The 21,652-nt window shown below is 42.0% G+C and overlaps 1 protein-coding gene across 2 annotated transcripts; it reads right to left on the bottom strand.

The window, feature by feature from the left end:
- Window positions 1–1,635: 1,635 nt before the first annotated feature.
- On the bottom strand, window positions 1,636–20,500 carry POPDC3 (popeye domain containing 3). Of its 2 annotated transcripts, none has more exons than XM_046005913.1 (4): window positions 20,440–20,500; window positions 4,674–5,393; window positions 3,579–3,687; window positions 1,636–2,094 (listed from the first exon to the last, which is right to left on the bottom strand). In XM_046005913.1, the coding sequence occupies exons 2-4, from the start codon at window positions 5,156–5,158 to the stop codon at window positions 1,813–1,815; spliced, it is 876 nt and encodes a 291-aa protein (XP_045861869.1). In that variant the 5' UTR covers window positions 5,159–5,393; window positions 20,440–20,500; the 3' UTR covers window positions 1,636–1,812. The 2 variants fall into 2 exon arrangements, with proteins under 2 accessions (XP_045861869.1, XP_045861868.1); XM_046005912.1 differs by lacking the exon at window positions 20,440–20,500 and adding an exon at window positions 20,013–20,195.
- Between the last annotated feature and the right edge of the window lie 1,152 nt (window positions 20,501–21,652).

The raw sequence follows: 21,652 nt of genomic DNA, 5'->3' as shown, positions 1-21,652 counted from the left end.
CATAGGTTTACAGCCATATAAGGTAGGGAATTTGGTGATCGGAGGGTATGGGGGAGTCCTGATGCTCCTGTTTCCTGCATAGGTATCCGGTTGCTTATAGAGACGTGTCTTGGGCATACATCCTTTTGGCGGGAGAGTCAAGGTTTAAGGTGGGGGCGGGGCCTGGAAGATGGCAGCCCAGTGGTCATTTCTGTTGTTCCTCCTGCATTCCCAAAGCCGGAGCCTCCGACCCAAAAGGCATCTCACACTTAGCCCTCATCTCCCCTTCCAAGTCCACTCTTCTTGTTCCCCTTCCCCCCCAGTGTGTTCTCACTAGGCTGACCAATGTGATAGTCGAATTTATTGAATAGGGTCAATCATACCACCTTCTATTTAAAACTCCCAGTGGCTTCTGGTCACTCCCCGAATAAAAGCCAAAGTCCTTACAGTGAGTTATTGGGCCCCACCCAATCTGCCCCAAATTCTCTTTGTCATTTCTCCCTAGTGCTCCTTCTGTTGTAGCCATGCTTCCTTGTAGCTGCTGCTGCTCAGACCTAAAGCCTACCCATGTGCTTTCTCTCTGCTCGCCCAGATTGCTCATTCCCCAGGTGTCTGCACCATTGCTCCTTTACTTCCCTCCGATCTCTATTCAAACGTTACCTTCTTATTCAGGCCTTCTGTCACCATCCTATTAAAATGACAATGCCCCGTTCTACCCACCGTCCCTAATTAGTCTCTCTCCCTCTGCGGTGACCCTCTTTTAACTTCAGGCTTTTCTGTTTTATTTTACTATTGGTCTCCCTCCCCCCGGAATGTAAGTTCTTTGAGGAATGAAACCTGTTACGTGAGGTATCACTAGTGCTCAGGACAGCACGTGGAGCCAAAGCAGGGCTCAGTACGTATTGGTTAAATTGGTTAAAGATGATTTATCTTTCTGCCAAGGAACGTGGCCTGCTCATGATCACCAGAAACCCAGTTTTCTGAAGATAGGGATCAGATTGCCCATCTGTCTGGTAGCTGTTCTCTACGATGTCGAAGGGTCTTCCGTGTTTGTGCGGTGGGTAGAACTTTCACTACGGGTCCCTTGCTGTCCATTCAGACCATTCACGCTTGCTCTTTCAGCTAACTGTGAGAGACTGAAATACTGTGCGACGTTTTTACTATTTGTTCCTGGGTATTCTTTTTACTCTGTAATTAATATACATCTTTGTCTTCCACGAAATGCCTTTTTTTTAAATGTTACTGAAAGATTGAGCTGATAAAGTATTTGTTGCAGTAGAATAGCCTTCAAGATGGACATATCATCTCTTGCATTTATTCTACTTTCTAGTCATAGTAAACAACTTCACATTTAAAATAAATAATCACTGCCTACCACAGTAATCCACCTTGTTTTTGTCAGAGGTTGTGGCCAAACGTCAGTTCTGGAAACACTGAGGTGGACGGTCCCAGCCCACTCTCACGCTGAGAGCACTTTCTGGCTGCTTCTTGAGAAGCAGTGCCCAACTCAATAGGGCAGGACATCAGATTTGAATAGATCTGAGGAAATATTGGAGAACACAAAATTCCATTCTTCCAGTTCTGACACAGAAAAGGAGAAACTGCCCACAGTTATTCATTTCCCCCCTCCCCATTTATTCCAATAAGAAATACAGAGAGATTTGTAAACTTTATTCACAATGCAGAAGTTGAGATGAGTCAAACAGCTGGCAGTGGCATCCTGCCTCTGAGTTTGATTTAGAAAAATAATAGTGAGTGCAATTTTCTGTATTTCATTTGGGGGAATGACGAAGAGGGTCTTCTCTATGATTATCAAACTTCCGACTCTTGATATCACTTATCACACTCCCGTCTGGAATTCCGGAAATGTTCTGTCAGGGGTGATTTGCGTATTTTTGGACTAGACATTTGATAGAAGTTGGGTAACCGAATATCGTAGTGGTATGTTTTTCCTGTATATACCCTGTCATTCAAGGCGTAGAGTTTATCGGCAATGTCACTGCCAATTAAAACTGAAAACAGGCGGGAGATGTAACGATGCTGAGCGAAGAGCAAATACAATTTCTTTCTCCTCCAAGACACATAGCGACAATCAGTTTCTGCTGTGAGGGTTACCTAAAAGAAAGTGTAGGGCCACATAAAAAACAAAGATTAGGAATCAACTCAAGTTCTGCCTCCCCTCCCCCCCACCTTTTCAAGTTCTGCCTCCCCTCCCCCCCACCTTTTTTTTTTGCCCCTATTTTAAATGACTTTCACTTGCTGATTTCTTAGGTTAAAAAAGCCGACTCATGATATAGGATAAAAATGGGGAGAAACACATAATGTCTTGGTACACACATAATTTATAACATGAACAATCACAATGTTGTGCCCATTCCCAATTCACCTCTTTTCAAAGTCTGGGTGGATGTATTTTTGCCTTTTACTGAAGCAAGAGCTACTCGATACTAAAAAATAATGAAGTTGGCGAACGTTAGAGAAGTATTTCCAAGTCAGTCCCAAAGACTGCAGACAAATATTTAATTCTAATCATTTCTGTAGCACAAAATAGAATTTATTTACCTATTCTGCATATGTATATGAATTTGTAGTTGCATACACACACGTATGTTACATGTATTCATCGTAGGAAAACAATATACCATAATAGAATCCACCGAAGTAAGTATCTTTCGAAATTATCAGACACAGCAGCAGAGTAGTGATGGTAAGTTTAGCATTTTTTTTTTTTTTTGCTAGAAAACAACTGAAATCTATTAGCATTTTAAATCTTAAGAATCACTATCACTCATTTTTGTTGGGTGCCTGCGTGGCTCAGTTGGTTGAGCAACTGCCTTCAGCTCAGGTCATGATCCTGGACTTCCAGGATCGAGTCCCGCATCAGGCTACCAGCTCCTTGAGAAGTCCACTTCTCCCTCTGACCTTCTCCTCTCTCATGCTCTCTCTCACTCATTCTCCCTCAAATAAATAAATAAAATCTTTAAAAAAAAAAAAGGGTCACTCATTTCTGTAATAAGGGCAGACTGTTAAATTCTTGGTGTTTCTCTACACTGTGTCAGTGGCAGTGTTTTGTTTATAGTCAAATCCCAATTAATTGTATTTTAATCTCCGTATATGCAGCTAAGCAAAGGAAAACTGAAGAGCATCTTTCGTGGACTCTTTCTGCCATATACAGAACCTGTTCTTTTTCTTGTCACTGGCCCTGCACAGTGACGGTAATCAGCAAGATTCAAACAGAACTGGGAAGTCAACGCATGCTGCAAAGTACATTCCAAAGTTGAATATAAATCACTGCTCTGTCATCGGCTGTTTTATTTGTTTGCCTGTTTTTTTTTTTTTTTAAAGATTTTTTATTTATTTATTTGACAGAGCAAGATCACAAATAGACAGAGAGGCAGGCAGAGAGAGAGAGAAGGAAGCAGGCTCCTGCTGAGCAAAGAGCCCGACGTGGGACTCGATCTCAGGACCCTGAGATCATGACCTGAGCCGAAGGCAGCGGCTTAACCCACTGAGCCACCCAGGCGCCCTGTTTGCCTGTTTTTAAACAAACATCTGTTTGGAAGAGGCAGTGCTCACTCTCTGGTCCAGTTATCCCTTACCTGAAAGATGCCTTCCTCTGTGGGTCTCAGTGAGTCCCATTCAGGAGAATCCAGGAACTGGAAGGGGAAAATGTAATGCAGAAATTCGCCATCAACGGTCACTCTGATCCTACCCAAACACAAAGAACATCATTTGTGAGAGGAGGAGAAAGCAAGCCCATAACTGGAGGCAAGGGGGAGGGAGCAGTATTTCAGATCTCTGGTGGCCTTTATGGCTTTTAAAATTTTGTAGGCTAAAATATTAAATTCATACATTACAGTAAGTGACAAAATCTCCTGTAAGACTGAACATGTACTGATGCTCCTCACAGTTGGGATTCTGGAATATTGGGTGAAATTCATCAGATAGTGCATCAAGGTGTACATGGATGGTATGTGCCCATTTGTGTGGATTTATTATATTTCAAGACACTTCAAGACAAAGTTTCAATGCACTCACTCAGATTTTAAATTAAGTAGGAAAACACTGCAGAATATAAAGGAGTATCACTGTAGATACTCCTTTGACTAAATATTTAAGCTTTTAAAGATATTTGAACATTATTGTTTCTTCCCCTGAACCTTGTGTTTTCAAAATTTATATACCTACAAATATAAATATAAAAAATATATATGGTGCACCCCCTGCTTCTAGCAAGTGGGCAATTCTAGAATTTACTGAAAAATTGATCATTATACAACTTAAATGTTCTCTATTACTTAAAAGAATGCCCCATCAGAGTCTTTTATTTAAAGTACTTTGGATGCCAACATTGAGTATTCTATTAATTGAAGCTGGCACCATCCTGTTCTTGACGCTCAGTGACTAGCTTAGAAACAAATAGCATATCCAGACAAACCCATTTGTACATTTGATTGCTAAGAAGAAATATTAAGGCTCTAGATTATATCCTGCTTTGAGTAAATAACAGCATATACTCTAAATGCCTATGTCCATGACTCACGTATTGTCAAGGGGTTTCTCATGCCTCACAGTGCTAAAAACCGCCCAGGACTGTGTTACGTTAAGATGGAAAAGTGTAGCAAAAAGAAACACCAGCTAGTAGCTCGTACAGCAGAAATAACTACTATAGAGGAAGGACCAAGAGTACGAACCTTCCCGAAACAAGCAGGGAGAGTTTATCAATGGAGGTTTTCCCCTGCATGGCGTAACAGTGTTCCTTTTCCAAAGTCACCACTTCAGAGCTCAGAGCGATTGTTCTGAAGACGGGCAACGAGGTCCCCAGAGGCTGGAAAAGGGAGCTGTACAACAGCTGGAATTCTCGGGAAAAAGTTATGCTGCGCACTTGATACGCAATGTGAACGAACTGCATGAAGCAGATGACGAACAGGACGAAATTCCAGGAATATATGTCGGCCGCGCAGACATCGACCCAAGCCCAGACGGCAGAGCAGAGAAATCCCAAGCCCAGCAAACTGAAGACGTAAAGGAGCCCGAAGAATCCACTGCCGCCCATGAAACCTACGACAAATAAAATACTGGCAAGATGATAAATGGCTCCTTCGGCCTCCTGTTTCCAGGTGATGCAGACCGGGTGCTCATCTATCAGGTTCGTCCACAGACTTGAATTTCTCTCCATGGCTGTCCTTCTGTCTGGTTCACTTTTCAGCTGACATTAGATGATATTGAAGCAAGTAGTTAAGTCCTTTGTTTTTCCATCATCAGAGTTTCCCTACATCCTTATAAAACCCGAGATAGCCTGGACCCTGGGGTTGTAGTGGTTAGATCTTGAAAAACCAAAAGTCCCAGGCTAGCTTCTTTAAGTTCATCTGAGCTCCTGATTTAGTTCTAGTCCACAGATATTTTATGGTTTCCTGGACAAGAAAAAAAAGAAGGATCTAATTAGACAAGGAAAATTGAGGGGTATATTTAATTGAATCCCCAGCATTACTATTCAAGTTGATATCCCATTTTCTATGAAATTAGAATATTTTTTAACATTTTATTTTGACATAATTATATATTTGTTTTAGTTAAAAGGAATAATACAGAGAGGGCACAAAAGCTGTTAAGTTTCTAGGATAGCACATATGTAGTTTTAGGGTTATGTTTAATAACAATAAAAAATTATTTCCCGGGGTGCCTGGGTGGCTCAGTGGGTTAAAGCCTCTGCCTTCGGCTCAGGTCATGATCCCAGGGTTCTGGGATCGAGCCCCACATCAGGCTCTGTTCAGTAGGGGGCCTGCTTCCCTCTCTTTCTGCCTGCCTCTCTGCTTACTTGTGATCTCTCCCCCTCTCTCTCTCTGTCAAATAAATAAATAAAATCTTAAAAAAAATTATTTCCCCAAATTTTAATATTCGTTAGACCTAGCTAGCTACATATTTTGCTAGAAAGCTAGGTGCTGTCATCAACTCGTCTTCATAATAATAGCTCAGTGTACCTCAGAATCTCTTGGGACAGTGACTAAAAATGCAGATGCATAGGCTGTGTGCAGGCATACTGAGTCAGACTGTCTGAGCGTAGGGCCTGTGGGTTAGTCTCTTGACAGGCCCCCCCACATGATTCTGATGCATCGATCCATGGCCTTTCGTGGCCCACCCTCCGAGAGAGAACTGTTGGACAATGGTATTCACTGTCTACAGATGAAGAATTCAAGGCTTCGAGAGGCCAAATAATTTATCTCAGGCCACACAGTGGTCAGGATAGAGCAGAAATTTGGCCCATAAGCCTGGAGGCTGGATCCAATCATGGGGCCTCTCATGAAAAAGACTTTAAATGAGGCACTGTAAGGAGCCCTACTAAAACAATAAACACGAGAAACACGTAATCAGGAGTCCAATTTTTTAAATTAACATATAACGTATTATTTGCCCCAGGGGTTCAGGTCTGTGAACCATCAGGCTTACCCATTTCACAGCACTCACCAAAGCACATACCCTCCCCAATGTCCATAACCCAGCCACCCTATCCATACCCCCCACCCCCCAGCAACCTTCGGTTTGCTTCTTGAGATTAAGAGTCTCTTATGGTTTGTCTCCATCCTGATCCATCTTGTTTCATTTTTTCCTTCCCTACCGCTCCCCCTCCCCAGTAATCCCCCGCCCTGCCTCTCAAATTCTTCATATCAGAGAGATCATATAATTATCTTTCTCTGATTGACTTATTTCGCTCAGCATAATACCCTCTAGTTCCATCCATGTCAGGAGTCTGATTTTAAGAGCACAGAGTAGACCAGGATTCTGTTTCATGAATTAGATCAAAATTATTTGAGACATATAAATTCAGATCTACCTTACTGCATTAGAGAAATAACTTGTTATTTCAAGTTAAAGTCTGCACCCATATAACTAAATAAATAATATTAAAATTCCTGCTGCTTACACATTTATTTACCAGATGGTCAAAAAATGTTACCGACTTGTTCCTCTGCACATATATTCTCTACCCTTTGAGCCATATGGTAAAAATGTTAATGTGTGATCTGAGTCAGGAGAGATTCACCCGGGATGATAGAGCTGTAGGATATGTATCATTTACCTCCAGATTTCTTAACAATAAATAGTTTCACTGTGAAGCATTCAGTCGACTGGATTTTTAAACCATAACAACATTCAGAAGCCTTGAACTTAAGTGCTATATTTAGTGCTTTTATTTTTGAGATAGATCATTTCCAGAACACCTGTTAATAAAATATCGAATATCACAGATCTCGTCTCATAGAAAAAAAATACACACGGAGAGGTGAAAATGACTTGGCTGAAGTAAAAAAGGGAACAGTATAATCACCAACAGAACTAGAAATGGAAGCAAAGGAGCCGCTGTTCTGGCTCTTCGTCCTGGATAGTGGATCCTTTTCTCAGCAAGTAATGCCTTTAAGAGCATCACCAGGTGAATCATTAAAAAAAGAAAAAATAAATAACACAGACCTAGAACTTGCATTGCCATTTGTACTAAAGCTACTTTCAAATGCACTTTAACCCCCCCGTGTCCCCTAGTTCGTGCCTCCCCCATCACTCTGTGAGATCATGTGAGTCGGGGCAGACCAGCACCCTGAAAGTGTTTACTTTCTCCTCTGTAAGCGCAACACAAAAATTATACACTACTGGATATTCACAACAAAGAAAAGTTTTTTAAAAAAAATACAATGAGTAGTGAGAACTGCAGAATACCAGACTGCAAATGTCAGTCTCCCTGCTGTTTCACTTTTACAAAACTAGGGTATTTTAAATTAATCAGTTCCTCAGGATACCTAACACAGCCACGAAAGCCAATATTAAAAAGCGCTGCTTGGCAGAGCTCTGAACTTCGGTTTGAACTGCCTTAAAAATTTATAATCCTCAACAAAATGTTAAAATGATGCTAACAGAGAAGGGCCATGTAAAACCTTTGCGGCAATGCAGAAGGGAGCTTCTGGGAATCTTGTCCCCTGACGATCGGGATTTGGGGGACAGACTGGGCCACCTGCATTCCAGGAGGGTGACCCATTGTGATCATCAGAGGAACTGGGCTTCCGGTCCTTTCCGGCAGCTTCTGTTTCAAGAAGCTGCTACCAAACCATCTTCCTGTCCTTGCTCCTGTATCACTCCACACAGCAACACGGAGTGCTGACTGGCCCTGATTAAATTACTCCACACCCAGCCTTTCTCCACTTGGTGTGTTTTTATTCAGTCACCAAAACAGATGTATTTTATTAGAAGAGAAAGAACTGACAGGGGCAGGTGACGGGCATGACTGTTCCTCTGATGTGTGCCAGCAGCACTCTCTGACTGAACGTGATTCATCGGCCAGCTGCCTGCTTAGAAGGCCTGGAGGCCTTAAGTCCTGTTTTTGGGTAAATAAACGTTGAGATGCCAAAGTAGCACAATGGATTGTCCAGCAACAAAGCCCACCTTCCCCGCAAGAGAAATTAGCACACGGACAAATGATGGAGACAAAAAGTAAGTGTAAATAAACACAATAATTCCCAGCTCCCCCCTTTCTACTCCTTAGACTGTAAGACCCTGGGTTATAGAGGAATAAGTTATAGAGGAACCTTAAAGGCAGGTACAAGCATGCTCCATGAAATATGATGGAGAATTCGGACCAGCTGATTAAGACTAGATCAGAAATTGCATTTATCTATTTACAACTTGTACATTTATTATCTCATTGCATTAGACTTGTTGCTGTGAGGGAGGCAGACTCTAAATCATCATGCCCTGCTTGCAAACGAGAAAAGCAGGGCATGAGATCCGCCAAGTAATGGGCTTGAGGTAAGAGAGGCAGGAAGTCCCAGCCACGAGGTATGAGACCCAGTCCACTCAATGCCATGCCCTCACCAGCAGGCAGGGCCACCTTTCAAGGCTGGGAATCGGATATGAACGTGTTGGGACATAGTGGGATATTCTGTCCGGATTGGTTTGCCAGGAAAATAATAATCCTAACACCGATATTTAAGACCTGCCATATCCACGTGTACTGCTCCATCCGTAATGCTCACCGCCGGAGCCAGGGAGATAGACCTAGAAAGCCACTCATGAAATAATTTGCTGTATTATTATTCAACACTGGTGGACTTCCTCTCCTAGCTTCTGAAACTCTTAAGGGGCGAAGACAAATGTTTTTGTATTTCTGGCCCTCAGGGAGCGTTGATTGAGTACCCTGGTATCCAGGTGCAAGCAGGCTGCCTCCTCCATGCCTATTCTCTCTCCGACTTAACGGATGATCTAAAATCTGTCACCCAGGGGAAAAGAAGTAGGGACTATTCCAACATCCAAGGCAGTTTGGTACAAAATCACTGAGGAGGTGGGACACTACTTGTTTAAATGTCTGGCACAACTCCAAACTCATAGGGGATTCCTTTTGTCTTCATAGAAATTGAGTTCCTTAAGAGCAGTGGAATTTTAATCTGATTAAAAACAACAACTCACGTAGCTTGTGGTAGTGCGTTAGTTTTGGTTGCTAGGCAACCCAGAAGATAAAAATGCCATCAATATTCTACTCATTAATTGGAATAGATCCTAACTTTGGTATGTGTTCCATATGCAAAAATAATCATTTGCTTAAAGCTGGTTTTCTCTATTTATTCTCAAGGAGGTATACTTACTCAGGACCTACTTGCCAGAAGTATTTAGAAATTACCTCACTTAACCTTCACGACAACCCCCTGGGGAAGGTACTACATCTCCATCTTACATATGAGAAAAATCGAAACCCAGAGAGGGTAAGCAAATTGTTCCAGGTCCCCTTGCTCATACGGGGACTAACATTCCACCCAGTCCTGCCTGATTCCGAAGCTCACAGACTAAACCACATTTATTATTCTGCTTCCACAGTAGCCGGGTTTAGAGAATGTAAGCATTCGTTCACTCCTTGTTGCTTAGATAAATTCGGGCATGTTTATTCATCAGTCGAGCAGAGGTAATATCACTTATTCGGTCCACTCTAAAGGGCTTGAAGACTCAGATGAGGAAATCTATATTAAAACTTCTTGGCAAATTTAAAAATAATAGAGAGATGGCATCGCTGTGGCTTGCCTTTTACAGAGCTGAGCCTTTTCGAGAATTCAGTTTTTAAAAGCTTTCTTTCACCCAGAGGATTACAATTCAATACACAAATACAAATGTTACTGTCGGTGGCTACCCAACTTTAAATTTCAAATTCTAAATATACTCATTCCTGCAGGGGTGATCTCTGTTGTTCTTCCCTATCCGGGTCCTGACCTCCTGCGGTTGGTAGGGGTGCCCCCATAACCAACCCACCCTTGAGTCTTTACTCTCCAATGGCCAAGAAGCCAGTCCCTGGAAGACAACATCACTCTTCTACCTAGGATTAGTGCTTCCCAGCAGGTATCCTCAAGTCACTGATGTAAGTGTCACCCGGGTGGCTTGTTAGACTGTCCCTTCCCTGGCCCCACCCTAGAATTACCGAGCCTGGAAGGGACCCAAGAAGATGCCCTTCCAGTAAGCTCCCAGTTGGTTCTGATGCACATTAAAGTTTGAGGGTTTTTTATGCTGTTCCTGCATGGTTTCTGAATTATCCTTGTTTGTTTGCCGGACCTCCAGTTTGTTCCTTCCTGGCTGACCACTGGCTGTCCTTCTGCGCTGGTGACTCTTGCGCTTTTGATTCTCACTGTCTGCCGGGGCCAGTAGTGCTGGTGTTAGTGCTCCATTCTGTGTCTGCTCGGTTCAGCTGACAGTGTTACTTAAAAGCAAGGTTCTAGTCTTAGCCGTGCCCCTAAAGAGCTGTGTGATTTTAATCTTACTAGACCTGTTTCCTCGTTGGTAAAATGGAAGTGTTGGACAAAATAATGTGAGGTCCCTTCTGGCTCTAAAATAACATGACTCTGTGTGGTAAGGAATAGAAGACTTTTCCTAGCATGGGTTCAAATATGGAGCCGAGTAGTGGAACAGAGTTTAGACTGCAGGTCTTAACACTGCGTTTATGATTGGGGCCCCACTCTAAAGACCACTCATTTAATTACTTACTGTGGTGGGGCCCAGGCACTGGCATTTTCTGATGAGCAACCAGGGTTAAGAACTGTTGGGGGGGGGGGCGGGTGAGGTTGAGAGACACCAGAACAGCCTGTACGGTAAAGGATCTGATTTTAATTCCTATTTTGAAGGAGTTGGAAAGGCACATTTTTGCCTTGCGTGTTCTCATTCCCATGCTTTGCTCAGGTGGGAAAGCATTTTCCTTCCTTGCCACTCATCATTCCAAGAGGGTTCAAGCCTTGTGGATATTTGCAGCAGCCTTTCCTTAACAGGGTGGCCTGAATTGCACTGTCTAGCTCTGAAATTTTATGGCCTTTATTATCTGTCAACATGGCTTCCATCATATGTTATACTGACCATTTTATATGTATATTGCTCATCGGTCATATATATTTGGTCATATGTCAGCTTTATTGGTTGATTTGTTTAAAGATTTTATTTATTTATTTGAGAGAGAGCATGAGAGGGGAGAAGGTCAGAGGGAGAAGCAGACTCCACATGGTGCTGGGAGCCCGATGTTGGACTCGATCCTGGGACTCCAGGATCATGACCTGAGCTGAAGGCAGTTGCTTAACCAACTGAGCCACCCAGGCGCCCTTGGTTGATTATTTTATGTGTGTATGTATGGAAACATTTATGGAATTCCCCTCTCTCCAGCACAGAGTGAGTCTTCAATAAATGTTCAATGACTGATAAGGATAACAATGCTCAGCTATAAATGCAGTGTTCAGAATAATTTTGGAACAAGTAAGAAGCCCCAGTGAGATCTAATACCTGAATCAATGATTTAGATGTTGGACTAGAAAGAAAGGAAAGCATATATTATACTGTGAGGGAGAAGTGAAAGGAAGAAGTGTCCATCTTGAGACAGAGGATCAAAGAAGGGTTGAAGACCCTTTGGAATTTTAAGAGATCCCAAAGTTTGGGAAGAAATCAGAGGAAAGGGGAACACCGTTTCATCCTCAATTAACCTAATATTCTTGGTCTACCAACAGAGTTCACAGCAGAAAATAAGAGGCAGGACAGAGGGATCTTTAATAGTTCCTATTACAGGGGCGCCTGGGTGGCTCAGTGGGTTAAAGCCTCTGCCTTTCACTCAGGTCATGATCCCAGGGTCCTGGGATCGAGCCCCGTGTCGGGCTCTCTGCTTGGCAGGGAGCCTGCTTCCTCCTCTCTCTCTCTCCACCTGCCTCTCTCCCTACTTGTGATCTCTGTCAAATAAATAAAATCTTAAAAAAAAAAAAATAGTTCCTATTACGCAAGGCAATACTGAAGAAAGCCCGGGGTTGGCAAGATGAGCTAGAAAGTGAGCGCAGAGAGAATGAGAGTTGAAATTAAATGCCCATGATCTGAGGCCTTAGCTAGAATTCTAGAGTTGTGCTGTCCAATATGGTAGCCATTAGCCATATGTGGCTGGTCTGAATTGAGATGTGTTATATACATGGATTTCAAAGACTTAGCACAAAGATAAAAAATATGTCATTATAACTTTTATATTGACTATAGGCTGAAATGATTATGTTTTAAAAATACTGGGTTAAATAAAACATTAAAGTTAATTCTGCCCATGTCTTATTTTTCAATGTAGCTATTAGAAAATTTAAAATTATGTATGTGACTTGCATTATATTTCTCTTGGACAGTGCTGGTCTAGAGCCTCTCAAGTAACAGAGAAAGGAAATGAAAAAGACTTGGCATGGCCCTGGGCAAACAGTGCATATGTATAATGTATAAGTGTATAAATATGGAAGAATTATCTAAGATTAAGAACAGAGAGTTGATATAAATGTAAATGATACTGGCTACAATATTCACATGCTACAATCATCAGATGTTATCCATGGCATAGATGTCGCCATCTGGTTTCTGCCTACATAGGTGCTGGCCAACCCCACTATAGCTCTTGGCCTCTTTATCCTACCAAGCAAGTCACTACTTTTTCCCTTTGCCTTGGGAGAATTACACTTTCCCAAGCAACTATATCCAACAACAACAATAGTTGTTTCATTTTCTCATTTCATCTTCTGATGATACCTCATGGAATACATTGGAAATCCCAGACAGATAATCTTATAAATTTTGTAGTGGAGATTGAATTGTGGTCTTCTGGATTCCAGAAGGTCTATACCAGCCTTTGTTTTCATATAATATACGAGTTTCTTCATGTATGACTAGGCTTCTGGGCTGGAATATGCCTTTGACCTTCCATACCAATGAGAACTTGGCTTCTCTTGAGACTCGAGAAAATTAAAGAACGTGCCTACAGCCCACACCAGACTTCTCTGATTCTCATGTCTTTGCTAATGTTCATTTGATTACCTGCTGCTATATCTGATTTCTCACTTTATCACATAGGCAAAATTGTAAGATGGCCCCCAAGATTCCTGTCTCATTGGTTTACACATGCTATAATCCTCTCTCCTTGAGTGTGACAGACCTGTGAATGGGATGGGACAGACGCTTTCTTGATTAACATTATATGGCAAATGGTGCTAGAATAATCATCTGTGATTATTAATCTATATAAGATTGTAGGACTAGAGAGGGATTGAAAATTAGAGAGTCATGTTCCTACTGGTCTGGAAGAAAGCAAATACCATGCTGTGAACTACTTATGGGGGCCACAACCCAAGGACTGTCTCTGTGAGCTGAAAGAAGTCCCCAACTACAGTGACCAAGATAACGGGAATGTCAGTCCTACAACAACAAGGAGCTGAATTCTGCCAACCACCTGAAAATTTTGGAAGAGGACCTTGGACTCCAAATGAGGAGTACATTGTGCCAGTTCAGCTGTGCCTGGACTCCTGGCCCACAAAAACTATGCGATAATGAATTTGTGGTGTTTCCAGCCACTATTTGTGGTACTCTGTTATAAAGCAGTAGGAAACTAATACACACACCCAATTATGAGTACTTACTATACATGAGACTTTCATTAATCTAATCATCTACATTTTATGATGGAGTTGGAAGAAGACATGTAATCTTCTCTATGGAGAAGACATGCAATCTTTGCTAGCTTTAAATCAGGAAAATCAGGTAAGAACAGTAATACTTTTGAAGAATAGTATCTGGAAAACAAGACACCAAGAGCGGCCCTGGGAATTACATGTAAATTCACAGCGGTTCCCAGCAATACATTATAAGTTCTCCTTAGTGGAGTCAGCATTTGGACACTGTCAAGCATTTGGACACATGGGCAATTTCAAGAATAATTATGTCATTCATATACAATCTCCAAAATTCCTGGAATACCAAGTTTCCTTGGGTGACTTCCAGCTTAGTTCTTTGCAAAACCGAGCCATATGCATAGGGCAAATACTTGATGATCTAGATGATCTAGAGATTAACACTCAAAAGACAGACTACAGAAACTCAGATAAATAGCTCGGTAATTCTCCTCATTGTGTGACTCCACCATGTTCTGATGAGTTGAGCAATGGGAAATTAATGCAATATCTCACTGCCATCTTCTTGAACCTCATTTACTACTATGACTGTTACTACCACTGCTACTACCAGCATCGGACATTTACTGAGCATTTACTATGTGCCAGGCATGTTTCTAAGAATACTAAAATATTGTGTCATTTAATCCTTACAGCTTTTTGAAATATACAGTTCTATTGTCCCTGTTTTACAGATGAGAAAAATGAGGTACAGGAAAGTGAAGGAGGTTGCCTAAGGATACACAAATGATAGAGCTCAGAATCACTCCCGGACAGACAGATGCAAATAATGACACACTGTTTCATGTACAGTTTGAGTCTAAATATCTGGACTTACTGGAACAAATCAACAACATTCTTGTTTTCTCCCTTTGGTTCTAGAGTCAGTGAATTTAAATGTCTTCTTAAGAAATTACAACTTTTTCAGGGCACCTGGGTGGCTCAGTGGGTTAAGCCACTGCCTTCAGCTCAGGTCATGATTCCAGAGTCCTGGGATTGAGTCCCATATCAGCCTTCCCCTGCTCTGCAGGAGCCTGCTTCTCCCTCCTCCTCTGCCTCTCCCCCTGCTTGTGCTCTCTCTCTCTGTGAAATAAAAAATTAAATCTTTAAAAAAAAAGAAAAAAAAAGAAATTACAACTTTTTGAGCAACACAGGAATGGGACAGTGGGCCCATGTTGGACCAATCAGTGTCCTATAATTCTTAATCTGACGAAACAGCAGTAAACCTGGCACAAGCAGGCCATTCACTTTCGAGCAGCTGCTATCATGTCAAGCAGTAAGTTCACCAGACATTCATGATGAAAAATGCAAGACAAGCCGGATCCATGGATCCATTAAATGGTCTTCTCTTGATATGAATCAAAGGTAGACACCTTCACTTCCTTTTCCTCCAAGTGACCTATATGCAGCAAATGAACTCACCTTTCTGTGTTTATGTAGTTCAGGTTCTCATGTTTCTTTCTGACATACCTAACAAGCTCATATGATCTAGCTAACTGGTTAGTCTTTTTCATTTTTTCTGGCCAGATAAACCAGGTGGACCACACATCAGGGACAGTGATGTTTGAAACCACCAAACCAGCCACCACTAGTGGTAAAAGGAGCACTTCTGCAGGGTATGGAGATTTCCTTTCAAGGTGTTTGCACAGAGATAGGAGCTTTCTCTTTGACTGTGGGAGACTGTTTCTTGTTTGGTCCTCAATCCTCATGCTTACAATCTTTCCATTTCTTCCATTTCTTTCGGTCTTGTTTTTCTTGACGTATAATACTTGGAAGTTATTCCAACCATAGATGTTCCTCTTATTGTGGCAGCACTGCCTGTGGTTAAGCAATGTAGGTCATTCCCTTATTTCTGCTGGAAATATACATATTCTCCTGATTCTTTTGAAATGTTTGGTTATTTCAAGTTTCTCTTCATTATTGAATCTTTCCTTTTGTATGCACTATTTGACATGTTGAATCAAGATGCTTAGACATTCTCAGGAGGCGGAAGGTTGTGTTTTTATACAGAAAAGTTTGCCACTGCAAACCATAGCAGAACCCACTCTTGCAGGATAACCTGTGGTGAACCAAGGTAGCTGGCAGATGTTTCAGGTGTACGTGTATTTGTGTCTTGTGTATTCCTATATGGCTTAAGTCAGCTAGTTATAGCTTAATGTATTATCCTGGTATTCTGGTTGAGTAAATGATCCATGAGCAAGCAAAAAATCTGTGCTATGCTTAAATTGTTCCCTAATATTTCCCTTGCATTGACATGATGCTTAATTTCAAAACAAACAGTATAACATAATTGACTGTCATGAAATTCCAAATGGCCAGGAAAATATTGTTAATTAATATGCAATAATTCAATAAATCACTGCCCTCCTAGAGCTTGCATTTTAGTGAAATTCAAATGTTGATACAATTTAAGCTTACTTTCAAATTATGAGATCTATTTTAAATAACTAAAAATATCTCTTATATGCAAATAAACCTAAGTTACTTAAGATTCATTTAAAGTTAGTTATTGCATACTAAATCCTTTAAAAAAGATTTTATTTATTTATTTGACAAAGAGAGATCACAAGTAGGTAGAGAGGCTGGCAGAAAGACAGGGAAAACAGGCTCCCTGCTAAGCAGAGAGCCCGATGTGGGGCTCGATCCCAGGACCCTGAGATCATGACCCAAGCTGAAGGCAGAGGCTTAACCCGCTGAGCCACCAAGGCACCCCTGCATACTAAATTTTTAAATAAATACTATATTTTAAAAGACAGTCTAAAGTCTCATAAATGAAAATGCAAACAAGCTAGTTTTCTAGAATGTCCATCAAAGATTGAAAACAATTAGACAAACAAACCCTAGATTATACACATTATTTGTGTCCCCAGAGTAGCATGTTACATATTAATACATATGTATTAATTAATACATGATCTATATCCTTCTATTTGTACAAATGCAAGGAAAGACATGGAACCATCTACACTTAATGTTAAAGATGATGATTTCTGAATGGGGGGTGATTTACTTTTGTCTTTGTATGTATCTGTATTGTTTGCATTCTTTATAACAATTTTATAAAATAATAAGGTGATTTTATATTAATTTGAAAATTTTTAAATACAAAAATTTCAAAGTACTAAAATCCATGAACCCAATGACCAGCAATAACAAACATCACTGTCATCTTAAAAGTCTTTTTTATAATAAAAAAAAATTCCACAAAAATTGAAGATCCCCTTGGATTGTTCTCAAGTACCGTTCCCCAGCCATTCACTCCTTATATATAATTGTGTCTATCCTTCCAAGCCATATAGAATAATTTTAAAATTGCAATTTAAAGTGCAGTGCAAAATTAGAAATGTATCTTCTGCGTTTTTTCCATGTCCATGCTTAAATTTTTTCTTATGAGTAAACACATACAAAGATAGATAAAATACTAGATAATAAATCTCCATATACTTATTATCCAGATTCAACTATTATCAAGATTTTGCTACACAGAGTTTTTGAATTTAAAAGCAAAAACTGTAACTACTGTTCATCCTATAGTTTGTTCAGTCAATCAACAAACACCTACTTAGGGAGATGGGGGAAATTACAACTAGTGGTGTCCTTACAATGTGTCAGTCATGCGGTCTTCCATTTACTGACCCATTCAGGAGTCACAACACCTCTGCAACCTCAGTGGTTTAACCAGCATGGTCTGGAGTGAAAAGTGAGGCCCAGAGCAATGAAGATTCTAGTCTAGGCTCAGCCAGTTGATTGTCTTTCTAGAACCAATTTCATAGTGTGTGTAAGAGTCACCAGAGTTTATTATTCTGTTGAAGAATACAAGTGAAGAAGAAGAAAATGAGAAGGTCTCACGTTGGGTCTGCGTGAATCAGGTCCTTGTAGTCTTTGGGTCAGAGGGTGATCCAGCATTGTTCTAGGTCAGCAACCTTTGGTTATTTATTTACTTTTAAAAAAAATGCCTATTATGGGATGCCTGGGTGGCTCAGTCCGATTAAGTGTCTGCCTTCTGCTCTGGTCATGATTCCCAGGTCCTGGGATCGAGTCCCGCATCTGGCTCCTTGCTTAACAGGGAGCCTGCTTCTCTCTCTCTCTGCCCCCCGCCCCTGCTTGTGCTCTTTGTCTCTCTCTCTCACCAATAAATAAATAAAATCTTAAAAAAATAAAAACGCTTGTTATTACTTTCACTTTAAGACATTTTCCTGTAACTACTAGGGTAACAGAGAGAAACATTTTCCTTTTTCTTCAAAAATAAAAAAAAAAAAATCTAATTAATGATTCAGTATACTCCTGTCAATTCTGACTTACTCTCTATAGTTCCCAATCCCAGTTGGCCAAAAACCATAATTATAAAAACCAATTTCAACTGCAGTTTGCAGGCTTGCAGATCGATCCATCATTTGGATATTTTCCAAAGCAGTTTTGAAACTTCTTGCCTGCCATGTTGCTTATGTGTTCTTACACTCATACACTACAGCCAATACTTCATAACCATTCTTGATCTTGACTGTTTCAAAGCAAGCAGACGTGAATGCTCCAATGTGTCAATGCTTAGTCAGTCTTGTGGTTAAGAAGCCTGGGAGTTTGGTTTTCCAACACATGTTTTGATTTAATAAGCAAAGAATGTCACCATTTAGAAGCACAGGGTACACGATGATTCAGCTATTTTGAGACACTATTGAGATGAAAGAAACTCATCTCTCCAGTGTCTCCCAGTTTATAGGTATAAAATTTTAGGACAGAAAATGTCTTACTCTCCATTTCAGTTTGTATTTATATCCTAAACTCTCTGGTCTTCAGGGAAGGAAAAGAGCCTTAAAATCATCTGAGATCAGCTAGACCTCTTCATTCTGTAATGTCGAAGGAGATCTAATTTTTGTTTTGTTTGTATTTTGTTTCATGTAGTTCTTGTTTGGTTTTCTTTTGCCTCAAAGAACAATGCCAGGTTACTGTCCTGTCACACAAGGGATATGATCATGCAATACTCCCTAATGTTAAAAAGAACAGAAAATAGCCACCACCAAACCTTAGTATGAACAGTAATTTTTTAAGGCTTAACAATAATTTAAAAATTAACAATAATTTTTTAAGGCTGCCGTAAAATGCAATTTTTATGGCCAAGCTTGCAAATTCAAACCCAAGTGCAAGAGTTAGAATAAAAAGTCAGGAAGAAAGATTGTCCCATTCTAGATGTTTACTAAATCAAGTTAAATTATGTTCAAAAGTGGGCTTCTCATTGTGCTTTTCCATTTATTAGTCACATGTAGAACTTTTTCATGTTTTACAAATGTCTCCTGGCTAAAACAATTTTTTTTTTTTTTGGCCATAGCCCTATTACTGTATTTTGATTCTGTGCCTTTAATCTTTTCCTAAAATACAGACCCTCACAATGTATTATACCTCTGTAACTGACCTTGGTGATTAGGTAATTTAGTGGTTTTGTTTCCTTCCTTCCTTCCTTTTTTTTTTCAAGGTGGATCCCCAAGTAGAGAAAACAGGTCAGCTTGACCTTTGATGAGGCAGCTTTCGCGTGTCCCCAACTCAGTGTGAAAACACTGACCCTAGTCAGGCCCTTAGCAGACTGCGAAAGGAACTCCAACCGCTGCACTTCCCCACGAACCCTAAGACTGTCAGGGCCCCTTGGACCAGCTTTTCTCTTTGGAAAATCTGGTCTCTTTCTTTGGGCTCCAAGGTGCCTGGGCAAGAGTGGGGCAAACAGAATATCTGGGGGAAAGATTCACCTCTAGAGCAGACGACTGGAGTTGCCAGGGGCTGGTGCGCGCGGAGCCCTCAGCCAGGGACCCTCAGCCGGCGGAGCTGCGAGCGGCGCCACCCGGACTCCGTGGCTCGAATTGGCCCGAGCCGGGCCGGGAGCGGAGCGGCGGCGCGGGCAGCGCGGAGCACAGGGAGGCGAAGCAAAGGCACTCCCGGGGGGTCGGCGGCCTCGCAGCCCCCACGCTGGGGCGGCGCCGGGATAGAAGTCGCGCTGGCAAAGTTGCACCAAAGCGCGCGAGGTGCGAGGGTGCGGACAGCTCCCGGAAGGCGGCAGCCGAGGCGCCCCCGGGCTCCCCTCCTTACCTTTCGTTCCCCGACCCTGCGCAGAGCTCCGGCCTTGAGCCTACAGAAGTTTCCCAGCCGAGCGCGCTGAGTCGGGCTGGCCGGCGCCGAAGCCCCCGGCGTCCGGCTCGCGCACTCCTCGCCGCCCACCCGGCCGGCGTCGGTCCCGTGCCGGGACGCGCCGTGACCGCAGCCCACTCCCGAGCTCGCGCGGCGGCGCGGGCGGGGGCCGGGCACGGGCGCGCGCCCCGGGGCGCAGCGAGGAGAGCGGGGAGAGCGGGGAGGGCGGGGGCGGCGGCGCAGGGGCCCGGGCCGCCCCAGCCTCCCCGCAGCAAGCGGCGCGGCCACCAGCTTGCAGGTCTGCGGACAAACCTGGCGGGCGCTGCCGACCAAAGTTTGCCAAGAAGGGTTTCCCGAAGTCAACACTGATCGCGGTTAGGAAACAGACCTGGTGTTCGCTGTTCTGGAGAACGATGGACTTGACTACTGAAATGAAAAGCAACTCTATGTGTGCTCTCTCACTCCCGCACTCGTGCCCCTCTCCGCCGACACACCAAAAACAAAAGGACGAGATAAATGACCAGAGTGGGGAATGAGAGTATTTGGGCGCATGGGACAAAGAAAGGTCAAATCAATGGACATCTCAAAAAAAAAAAAAAAAAAAAAAAAAGGTGAAGCGCAAACAACCATAGAAAGAAAAAAATTAAAAATACAAATGACAGGGGCGCCTGGGTGGCTCAGTGGGTTAAGGCCTCTGCTTTCGGCTCAGGTCATGATCCCAGGGTCCTGGGATCGAGCCCCACATCGGACTCTCTGCTCAGCAGGGAGCCTGCTTCCTTTCCCCTCTCTCTACCTGCTTCTCTGCCTACTTGTGATCTCTGTCTGTCAAATGAATAAATAAAATCTTAAAAAAAAAAATACAAATGACAGAAAATGTTCAAATCAACACTAAGCCAAATGCATGCAATTTCAGGCAACACTCAAATGCATTTTTCCTCCCATGAAATTAGGGAAGTTTTGTTTAGTTTTGGTGATCAAACCATAGGGTAGTCAGTGAGGTACCAGTGAAACACACCGTACTCAAGGATTTCATCTCCCTTCTCTTAGCACCCTCACTTTTACTTCATGTAACCATGTTGGTGACGATGATTCCAGAAGCAAACATTTATTGAGTAATCAGTGTCTCTTTTGGTCCCCAGAATAATTGCCAAAGTAATTAATATAAACTGTAAATTAACCTCCTTTAATTGTGCTGAAACTGAGGGTCAAGTACCCATATTCCTAAACACAATGCACAGCTAGAACACACTACACTGGTCAGCCTTTGCTGTTACTCTTCATTCCAGAGATTTACTCGGAAATGTGAGAAATAATATTTGAACCGGATCTAGCCCACGGTGTGTGTATTTACATGTTATGTATATCTACATTTGAAATATGGCCAAGGAAGTGTGAAGGTCACAAGCTCTGATACCGGATGTACTCTGGGTTTAGATTTTACTTCTTATTTAGTGTTGCACATCACAAAGTTTTAAGGATTGTATTTATGGTTATTTTTAATTTAAAAACTCAGAAGCCGCAAAGACATCCATGTATGAAAGACTCCAAGGTGACTCCATGATTCCCAGCACCTCTTGGTGTTGACAGCTTTGTGGGATCCC

The sequence above is a fragment of the Meles meles genome, chromosome 5, assembly GCF_922984935.1.
Source record: "Meles meles chromosome 5, mMelMel3.1 paternal haplotype, whole genome shotgun sequence".
NCBI lineage: Eukaryota > Metazoa > Chordata > Mammalia > Carnivora > Mustelidae > Meles > Meles meles.
Note: the sequence above shows the minus strand (reverse complement) of the source record. Positions and strands in the feature narration are given on the sequence as shown.

What these genes read in the sequence shown, in the direction of transcription:
- POPDC3 (XM_046005913.1), bottom strand. Translation starts at nt 5,158, where the DNA reads ATGGAGAGAAATTCAAGTCTGTGGACGAACCTGATAGATGAGCACCCG. An exon ending in TCCCTGCTTGTTTCGGGAAG is followed by an intron (nt 3,688 to 4,673) that starts GTTCGTACTCTT and finishes GTGTTTGGGTAG; the next exon opens with GATCAGAGTGACCGTTGATG. An exon ending in CAGAGGAAGGCATCTTTCAG is followed by an intron (nt 2,095 to 3,578) that starts GTAAGGGATAAC and finishes ACTTTCTTTTAG; the next exon opens with GTAACCCTCACAGCAGAAAC.